The sequence below is a fragment of the Erithacus rubecula genome (assembly GCF_903797595.1).
Source record: "Erithacus rubecula genome assembly, chromosome: 6".
Taxonomy (NCBI): domain Eukaryota; kingdom Metazoa; phylum Chordata; class Aves; order Passeriformes; family Muscicapidae; genus Erithacus; species Erithacus rubecula.
The window spans coordinates 59,043,929-59,054,432 of NC_136688.1; the positions used below are offsets into that span (position 1 = coordinate 59,043,929).

Sequence of the window (10,504 nt, forward strand, 5' to 3'; positions counted from 1 at the left end):
AGGACAGGAACTGTTCTAGAAGTCAACGTTTTTAATTGGTTTTTGATGACAGCTTAAAACATGATCCCCCCCCTTCCCTACAGCAGCACAGCCTGTCTCCTGTCCCCAAGAGTTCTAGGGACAGTCCTGGGGCTGGGAACAGGCACAAGCACTCCCAGTTACACTTGCAGGGCAGAATATCTGCTACCTAAGGTTCACAACTGAAGTTCCACAACATAAAAATTCCAAAAAAACCAAACTACAGCCAAGCAGAGAGTAGTGGGTGCTTTAACATCTCAAGGTTTACAACAATTTATCAACCGACAACGGGACAACTTCCAGATCCTGCTCCTAAATTCCAGATCCTGCTTCTCTGACCTTAAACAGCTGTGGCAAAACTTGAAGCTGTGGACTAAACACGACCTGCAACACTGCAGAGCTGTGCTCAGCACTCCCAGCTCCTGTCCCCAGGGACATCCCCCCTCTCAGGGTCAGCCTCACCCCCTCCAGGTGCACAACCCCACACCTGGTTGCAGCTGAAGCTCAGGCTCATCTCTGGCATTAAATACATTTATTGGAACATCTCACACAAAAAGAGGCTCTCTCTAGGCCATTGACATGCACGGGAGGGCAGGAAGCAGCTACCTACACAAGGGGTGGAGCTGACAGCTGAGTGCCCCGGGCTCAGGAGCCCGAGGTGTTGTTGCTGCCGAAGCGCTGGTTCACGCTGTGCAGGAGGTGCTTGGGCAGGCAGTGCCACGAGCTGGCCAACATCTCCTTGAAGCAAATGACAGCCTCCAGGCACAGCCTGGGAACAGGGCTGCTGTCAGCAGGGGGTCTGTGCCTCCAGCAGGGGTGAATCCACCCTCACCCCTGCCTGCTGCTCTGGCAGCTTTGATACAGGCAGAAATGTTTTCCAGTGTTTTAGGAACGTGAACGGGGCTAATGGTAACTCTGCTCCACTGGTCTTACAATCCCAGAATGGTTGGGGTTGGAAGGACCTTAAATCCCATCCCATTCCACATGTTTTCCATGGTAGGGGCACTTTCCACCATCCCAGAGTGCCCCACTGTCCAGCCTGGCCTGGGCTATTCCAGGGATCCAGGGACAGCACAGCCATGCCAGGGCCTCCCCCCTATCCCAGAATTTCCTCCTGCCAGCTGAGCTGGGACACAACAGCTCCATGCTGGAGTCTTGCTCTCTTACCTTACAAGAGATCTTGGTTGTAGGGAGAACACAAGGATTTCATTACTGTGAGCCTGGAGGGTGGGAGAGACAGAGACAGACAGAATTGGTTGTGTGGGCTCTCACCAGAGGCCAGAGCAGCCCAGGCTCACACAATCATGGAAACAGGGAATTCCAGGGCTGGAAGGAGCAAAGCATTTCCCCCTCAGGCTTTGTCTGTGCTGCTGCTTTGTGATCCCCAGGAGATCAGGACCCTGGAGTGATCCAGCCCTGCAGATCCCATGGGAAGAGAAGCTCAAATCCAACTCACAGCTTTGGAATGGGCCAGAAGGTTGTTGGCACAGCCCCCAAAGATGATCACCTCTCCCTCCTCGCTGGCACAGGCCGTGTGCCACAGCCTGGGAACAGAAAGCAGCACTGCATTAACCCAAACCCAGCTCTGGCAAGATCCCCTCATCCCAGCCAGGCCCAAGGGAGAAGAGCAGGAAGCATCAGTGCTGGAACTCCTTAACCTGGCTCAGATCACTTCCCAACACAGAGGGAGGAGGACTTGTGTTTTCCACACCACACTCGTGCATCACAAAGGTTTTGGGCTTTAAACTGCAGGTCACCAACTCAGCAGGAAGCCAAGAACAGCCCTGGGTGAGCCTCTGGCAGCCCCTGTGTGGTGGCACAGCAAGGACACTGGTCCCAGTTAGCTCTGGTGCTGGCACTGGCAGATCAAACCCTAAATCCCAGGACCAAACCCTAAATCCTGAGATCAAACCCTAAATTCTGTTTCCTGCTGTTTCACTGCCCTGTGTGACTCTCACCTGGAATTCTGGGAGCACAACCTGCACCTCAGGGACACATGTGGAAGGAGAGCTGTGAGGAGGAACCAGTGTCCTCTGACAGCACCACCAGGTGATTTCACAGCCCTTTTCTACCAGATTTCCAGGGAATTTCTGCCATACCTTGGTTTTTCAGAGTAGTTATGCTCAAACTGCACCCACTCATTCTTGCTGATACAATAAATCCAGGCATCACCTGAAAACAAGCAAAATCCCAGATAAAACCAGGATTCTGTCAGTTCTGTGAGTTGCTGCAATATTCAAATACTCAGGTGTAGCACATCCTATTTCTGTTAGTATTTTAGGGAAAACAGTATAAAAATTGGCTCCTGTTTGCCAACAGGTGTTTAATGTAACAGAGATTGATGGGGGTGAATTGTAAAGCTGTCACTAATTGCAATCTGCACTTTTAGTTACATTTTTAGAGCAGATGAATTGCTGAAGCTCTGGGGTCTCCACACCCTCAGCAAGTTCTGCTCTGCAGAACGAGGAGTTGGTGGAATTTAGAAGGAATTCAAGGCAATCACTGAAGCTCCTTGCAGAGCACAAAGCCAGCAGCAAATCCCTGTGGAATGACTTACTGAGGGGCTGCTTGTCCGTGGTGAAGCCTCCAAAGAGGAAGAGGTGATCCGAGGAGATGGGCGTGAGGGAATGCCACGAGCGGCCCACGGGGCAGATGCCTTGGGTGAGTCTGGATTGCAATAAAAACACCCCAAATCACCAGCAGGGACAGCAAAATCCTGCAGCTCTTCCCTGCCCTGATTACTCTGCAGGATGTGACCCAAGGACAACTGGAATTCCTTCAGTCACAGAATTTCACAGGGATGGAGTGTGAGCACGCACATTTCGTTCCACTCCCAGGTGTCCAGGTTCAGGTAGTAGAAGTCGTTCATTCTGGACTCCTGCAAGAGCAGAGTGTGGTTAAACCCCCTGGGGAGCTCTGCTGGGACAGGCTCAGGGGGCTGGGCTTACCCTGTATCTGCCTCCAAACACGAATCCTCTGTTCCCAACCGTGGCACAGGCGTGGGCGGCTCGAGGGGACGGGGTCTTGCCCTGGGGAGGGGACACAGCACAGGCTCAGCTCAGGGAACAGAGTGAAAAACAGCCTGTAAATCATCCTGTGTGCACACCTGGGTTATCTGATGGATGGGAGATCAGAGAACTCAGTAAAAATGGGGTTTATTTTTTCCCCTCTTGAAGTGGATAAATTTTTGCTTTTAGCACAGGGTTCAGCCACAGAAGACAGACTGTAAATGAGATAGTGACACAGTAAATCCTTAAATTCATGAATCATCAAGTGCCCAAGGCCAGGCTGGACAGGGCTTGGAGCAGCCTGGGACAGTGGAAGGTGTCCCTGCCATGGCAGGAGGGGAACTGGATGAGTTTTGAGGTCCTTTCCCACCCAAACCATTCTGGGATCCCATTCAACACCATTTTTTCTTGAGCTTCTGAACCACTTGAGAGCTGTATGAAGCAATCAGAGCAATTCTTTGGCAATCTGGAGTTCCTTGTCTCACATTTCTTTTTCTCCAACCCTGTGGCAACACCAGCCCATCTCCCTGTTCCTGAACACTCCTGGGACACTCCAAGTGTGTGCATTTGCAATTAGCAGTGTTTAATTGTCTCCTGACCACAATCCAGCACCCCAGGGACAGGCACCAAGCACCCCTGGCAGTGAGGGTGACAGCAAACCCTCATTCCATTTCCTGCAGCTGAAGCATCAACCAAAGCAAGTGACAGGAAAAAAACAGATGAAGACAGATCAAAAGAAAAGGCAAATTTCCTCTTTCTGCAGAGTGGATCTGTCTAAATGAATGGTTTAAATTCTTGGAAATGGCTCCAAGAACACTCCTAAATAACATTACTGAGCTGTGACTTAATTAAGTGACAGCAAACCATTAATTACCGTGGTTATAGGCTGGCTCCAAGTGAAAGTTTCAAGGTCCAGAACGTGGACGTGGTCGTTCCACCCTCTAGGATGGCCTGAATTCTTAAAAAAAACAAAAACAAAAACAAAAATAAACCCATAAAGAAGCAACAAGTTTTAATAAGCACTGATTAAATATGAAAAGCTGAAAGAGAAATGGCTTCCAGGGTTACTTACCCAAAAAGAAGTTTCATCAAATTCAAATGTCCCACGGTGTTTCCCTTCAGGAAAATAGCCATAGCCTCCAAAAAATATCAGCCTGGAGGAGAACATGGCTCTGAGAAATGATCTCACATCTGTTACTATAAATTATAAAAAATGCTAAATGCTGTGCTCAGAAAAGCAGGGAAGCTCCTTTGGTTTTCCAGGTGTGGGGCTGTTTGTTGCCCCCACTCCCAGCAAATCCCTCTGGGGCTGTTTCCAGCCTCAGGCTCCCCAGCCTTGCAGCTGCCAGGGTGTGCAGCCTGCTCACTGCACTCTGGCCTCTGCCACACTCTACTCCTGCAGTTTACATGGCAATCACCTCCAAGTTTTATCTCTGGGGTTTTTAGCCTATGTTGGGAACTGCAACTGAAATTCCTGCAGGATTGTGGAGTGCCAGCAATCTGCAGCACCTCATTAACCACCCACAAGTGCAGCCCTGCAGATTCACATCTGAACTGATCCTATCAGCTGTGCTAATGAGGAGCTCTCCCCACAGCAAGGAGCTGGAAAAGCAGCACTGTGGGCAATCCCACAGAACCATGGAGTATCCCCAGCTGGAAGGGACACACAAGGATTCTCCCACCTTTGCTGAGTCTGCAGCAAATCCACAGCAAATGTCCCAACTGGGAGCTCTGTCCATGGAGTGCCAAAGTGTGCAAGAGTTAAACTCCAAAATCATCAGAAGGGTTTGGGTGGGAAGGGACCTTGAATCCCTCCCAGTGCCACCCCTGCCATGGCAGGGACACCTCCCACTGTCCAGGTGCTCCAGCCCCAGTGTCCAGCCTGGCCTTGGGCACTGCAGGGATCCAGGGGCAGCCACAGCTGCTCTGGCAATTCCCAATTCCCAATATCCCACCCATCCTCTGGCAGTGTCCCATTCCCTGTGTCTGTCCCTCCATCCCTTGTCCCCAGCCCCTCTCCTGCTCTCCTGGATCCCTCCAGGGCCTGGCAGGGCTCTGAGCCCTCCCTGGAGCTTCCTCCTCTCCAGGGAACATTCCCAGCCTCACACAGGCTGCAGGGAGAAAAGGAAGGAGCAGCCAGGAGAGAGCTGAGCCCTCCCTGGGGCCTCACCTGTTCTTGTGCACCCACACCCCCAGCTTGTCCTTGGATGAGGGGGGCACCCCCTGGCACTCCACTCTCACCCACTGCAGCACCTTGTCCGTGGATCTGGCATTTAACATGTAGAACTGGGAAAATAAAAAGATTTTTTAACTCATGTCAGCTTAAAGCTTAAGTCTGCTGTTACAATAGCAACTTTAAATTAACATGTGTTGGCATAGAAATAGGAATAAATGAAAAGTTCTTTTCTTAGCTGAAAAGTAGAGCATTGAAAATATGTGCAATAAAATATGGATTCACAAATCCTGACCTTTTACACCACTAACAGGGGCACAGACACTGAGTTTAAGCTTCCAAAAGCTGTTGTGGCATATAGTGAAGGTGTGTACAGAGAATAATTGTCTTACAACTAAAAAATGGTTAAAAAGTTTACAAAGTGACTTTTTTTTACAGTATTACCCCTTCCCTGCATTTATATAATTGTGCAGGAAGAGAACCAACTGCTACACTTACAAACAAGAACTGAAATGTAAGAATACCACAGCAGGAAGGGAAGAAACCACACCTTACAAATGAGGTTTGTTTCCAAGTGTGCAAAAACTCCTTGAAACTTCTTCTAGTTTATAGTTACATATGAAATATATGATCTTATATTTAATTATATAAACTACACATTTATATAGACCAGAACTACGTAATTTAAACTGCCAGAAAATATCATTAATTAATTCTAGCTGAAGTGGTGGTGGTCAGACAGTGATCCTGGAGGACTTTTCCAACCTAAATGATTTTGGGATTACCACAAACCCCAGGGAAGAGAAACACTTCCAACCACCCCAGTTGCTGATATTCTTCAGCCAACTCTGGCAATTCCCATCTTTTAGAATCAGCAGACTCAGAGCAGGGGGATTGCACAAGGCAGGAGTGGTGCCAGCTTGGCTGTTCCTGCAGTGCTGGAAGTTTGCAGGGCACAGTCCCCAGGGAGGGAAGGGATGCAGGAATTGCTGACCTTGTTGGTGTTGCCCCGGGCGTGGTGCCCCCCAAAGAGATAAACCACTCTGTCCACACACACAGCACAGCTGCCAGACATGGAGGGGGGAACATCTCCCTCTGTCTTGCTCTTCTTCCTGCAAAAGCAGCCCAGAATATTTCACCTGCTCCCACTGAACAAGGAGGGGTTTGTTTGCAGGGTTTTAATTACAGCAGTTCGCTGGGGACATTCAGATCTGTTCTTCCCACCTTTCCAGGTGTAACAATTCACAGATTCATATCCTGGGATGATGGAGGGGTGGGGAAAAGGCAATTTAGTTAATACATGGGGTTTTTAGGGGTAAGGAATCCCATCTGCCCAGCTCAGGAGTTTGGAATGCTCAGAATCCTCAGGCAAAGAGGATTCACCTGTGTAAAGTGCAGGTTTCCACTTTGCTCCTGGATTTTTCCTGTTTGTAAACATCCTAACCAGAGAAGATTCCAGCCTGTGCCCAAGGCTGTCCCTGACCCCAGGGAGGGCTGGGAGCACAGCTGAAATCCCACTTCCTGCAAAGTGGGATTCTTTGGCTGCATCAACCTTTGAAAACAACTCCTGCAAAGGCCAGAAACTCAGCAGGGATTCCCACTGGCACCAAAAGTGGTACAAACACAACTTCCAGCTGCTCTGTCCTATCCCAGGAATCCCAAACCACCTCACACTGGTGGTCACTCACTCCTAGCCAGGCTGCCTGTCCCAGCTGCCTCTCCTACTTCATCCTGGAAAAAACATAATGGATGCTTTCACAGAGAAAACCCCACCAAACCTGAAATATTTTACACATTTTTGCAACAGTTTGATAGGCAGGAACAAAGAGATCAGGGAGTTCTCTCACTGCTCAGTCCTTCAGCATGCTTTCCACACCAGTTTAAGGATTAATCCAATTTTTTCCCTCAAATGAATGATTTACTGTACCATCTTCCAGTTTCCATGTTGTAGATCCATATTTCATCCCTAGGCAGGTAGAAGTCATAAAATCCCCGGACCTGGGCATTCTGCAGGACAGGCCAGAGAAGGAAAAGCAGTGTTAGAAGGGTGTTTGACACATGGAATTGCAGACTGGGATGTTCCCAGCCCCTCTGGGACCTAACCACAGCACAGATCACAGCAGGAGCACTGCCTGTGCCTCCCAGCTGCACAGAGAGCAGGGATCAGCCCCAGTTAGTACCTGCTGGGGACAATCAGCTCCCAGCACAGCCACATGGGGGGAAATGAAGTTAAACCATTGTTTTATGGCCTGAGCCAGGGAGCAGAAATGAGCCAAAAGCTCCTTTTGCAGTCCCCCACCCCCTCCATGACAGCAGTTTATTTACTGAGTTCACTGACAATGGTTTTGTCACTGAAATGGTTTTGTGGTGCTGCAGCACACGCACTCCCCAGCGTGACAACAACAAACCCGGGAGAGTTGTGCAAATAAAATCCCAGGGTGCACAATTCCCATCAGACAATATTCCCTTCACCCTTTGCCTGAGGCAAACAACACCCCAAAAACCCGTGTACCTGCCAAAGCTTTCACACCCGTGATTTATTTCAACGTTGCAAAACACCCCGATCGCCGCGTTACAAATTGTTCCCGGTGTTCCGGGGCAGGAATCAATTGTCCCGGACGGACGGGGACACGGTGGCAGCGCGGAGGGCCGAGGAGCTGTACCTTGTATCCGCCCCAGACGTACATGCAGCGGCCGTCGGTGACGGCCACGTGCCCGCTGCGCTCGGCGGGGCTGTCGTTCTCCAGCTGCTCAAAGGCCTCCTCGGCCGGCGCGGGCAGCTCCTCGTCCGCCGGCAGCTCCTCGTTCTCCTCGGCCATGCCGGGATGCGCCGCACGCGCGGGGACTCGGAAGTGCCGCTGCTGCCGGCCCTGCGCACACCGAGAATCCCGCTGGGCGCTCCCGCAGCTCGGGAATGGCACCGTTCCCCTGGCAACCGCCGGGGGAAGAACCTGTCCTGAAATTCAACCTGAATCTCGGCTGGCGCAGCGCGGGGGAACAGAGGGAAAACCCGGGAGAAAATACACAGGGTTGGAAAAAAGCTTCCAGGTGGGGACTCCTCAGTGGTGCACGGTTTATAATGGTTTCGGTTGCCAGTGTGAATCGAAGTATCCATTGAAAAAAAAAATATTTTAAATCTTACTCGTAAGTACTTGGATTTGCCCAGAGAAGCTGTGGCTGCCCCTGGATCCCTGCTCCAAGGCCAGGTTGGACAGGGTTTGGAGGATCATGAGATAGTGGAAGGTGTCCCTGCCCATGGACAAGATGAGGATTAAGGTCCCTTCAACCCACACTATCCCACGATGTAAAAAAAAACCCAAACCAACCAACCAAAAACAAAAACAACACCCCACAACAATAAAAGGGGAATAAATTTGACAGCTTTACCAACAATAGCAGCAAATCCTGGAGCTTTTCAGTGTCCCCCACACAAACCTTCCCACAGGGCTCAGAGCAGGACAGTGTCACCTGCCCTACACAAAACTCCACAGAACCAATGGCCCCACTCAAACCCACAGAAAGACAAATCCCAGACACAGATCCAAAGCTCAGGGAGGCCAAATCAGCCCAAATTTGTGCAGCCAAAGCCAAGGAAAAGCCCCTTAGTGTGACAATCACAGCCTGCACTCCGGGGCTGGATATTGTGGCTCTGGTATTGCCCTACACCGCTCCTGAGGGATTTCTGCTGTTTAATTTTAATCACTCCCGCCACGGAGACGCTGCGGCACCTTCGGGGGGTTATCTGTGAGCTTTAATTACGATTTCTAATTTAGATTAGCGAGCCTTGCCCACAGCGCCGTGAAACCTGCCTGCTTCCAGCTAGCGGTGCGTTCACTGCCTCGGAGGAATAACACACATGTAATATTTATATAAAATACATATGTATAATATTCTATTATTCATTTTACCCCGCAGGCACGCTGGGCCGTGTCCCTTCAGCCATTTCCCCCTAAGCTCCCCGCAGCCCCCGAGCCCAGCGCGCTGTGCCCACCTCCCTCACACACCGCTCAAGCAGGCGGCGGCTCCTCACGAAACCTTCTCTGTCGCGACATGCCCGAGCGCAGGGCGGCCTCCTCACGACACGCTCAACTGTCGCGACATGGCGTTACCGTAACCGGCCCGAGCCGAGCCCGCCCCCCGTCCCTCCGCACCCGTCCCGCTCCTACCGCGGCCCCGCCGCCGCCGCTCCGCCGTCCCTCCCTCAGCCGCGGCCGCGCCGCAACATCCGCCGGGCCCGAGCAGCTTCCGGCAGCAGCGCGCAGGCGCGGGGAGCGCGGGAGGGGAGCGCGCCCAGAATCAGCCTGAGGGGACCCGAACCGCCCCGAAAATCACCCTGAGGGGACACGAACTATCCCAAAAATCAGCCTGAGGGGACACGAACTATCCCAAAAATCACCCTGAGGGGACACGAACCGCCCCGAAAATCACCCTGAGGGGACACGAACTATCCCAAAAATCACCCTCAAAACACCCAGACACCCCAAAAATCACCCTGAGGGGACACGAACTATCCCAAAAATCACCCTGAGGGGACCCGAACCGCCCCGAAAATCACCCTGAGGGGACACGAACTATCCCAAAAATCACCCTCAAAACACCCAGACACCCCAAAAATCACCCTGAGGGGACACGAACTATCCCAAAAATCACCCTGAGGGGACACGAACCGCCCCGAAAATCACCCTGAGGGGACACGAACTATCCCAAAAATCGCCCTGAGGGGACACGAACTGTCCCAAAAATCGTCCTGAGGGGACACGAACTATCCCAAAAATCACCCTGAGGGGACACGAACTATCCCAAAAATCACCCTGAGGGGACACGAACTATCCCAAAAATCAGCCTGAGGGGACACGAACCGCCCCGAAAATCACCCTCAAAACACCCAGACACCCCAAAAATCACCCTGAGGGGACCTGAATGGCCCCAAAAATCACCCTGAGGGGATATAAACCGCCCTGGAAATCGCCCTCAGAAAACCCAGGCATTTCAAATATCACCCTGAAGGCCCCAAATTACCCCAAAAATCACCCTGAGGGGGCCTGAACTGCCCCAAAAATCACCCGAGGGGACCTGAACCATCCCAAAAACCACTCTGAGGGACCTGAACCGCCCTGAAATTAACACTGGGGTACCTGACCTGCCCCAGAATTCACCCTGGAATACCCGAAATTCACCCTGGGGGAACCTGAACCCCCCCAAATTAACATTGGGGACATTGGAACCTCTCCAAATCAACACTGGGTGCAAAAATAACCTTGAGGGCACCTGAACCCCCCAAATTCACATTTGAGGCATTTGAGCC

General features: G+C 51.4%; 1 protein-coding gene across 3 annotated transcripts; it reads right to left on the minus strand.

The window, feature by feature from the left end:
* Nucleotides 1-533: 533 nt before the first annotated feature.
* KLHDC2 (kelch domain containing 2) lies at nt 534-9,430 on the minus strand. Of its 3 annotated transcripts, none has more exons than XM_079307863.1 (14): nt 9,366-9,430; nt 7,863-8,069; nt 7,127-7,206; nt 6,194-6,311; nt 5,197-5,312; nt 4,099-4,180; nt 3,901-3,984; nt 2,967-3,047; nt 2,838-2,896; nt 2,576-2,685; nt 2,118-2,190; nt 1,475-1,562; nt 1,186-1,238; nt 534-787 (listed from the first exon to the last, which is right to left on the minus strand). In XM_079307863.1, exons 2-14 carry the CDS (start codon nt 8,016-8,018, stop codon nt 664-666), a joined length of 1,224 nt encoding a protein of 407 aa, XP_079163989.1. In that variant the 5' UTR covers nt 8,019-8,069; nt 9,366-9,430; the 3' UTR covers nt 534-663. The 3 variants fall into 3 exon arrangements, with proteins under 3 accessions (XP_079163989.1, XP_079163991.1, XP_079163990.1); XM_079307865.1 differs by having other exon boundaries at nt 9,351-9,416; XM_079307864.1 differs by lacking the exon at nt 9,366-9,430 and adding an exon at nt 8,342-9,154.
* Nucleotides 9,431-10,504: the final 1,074 nt, after the last annotated feature.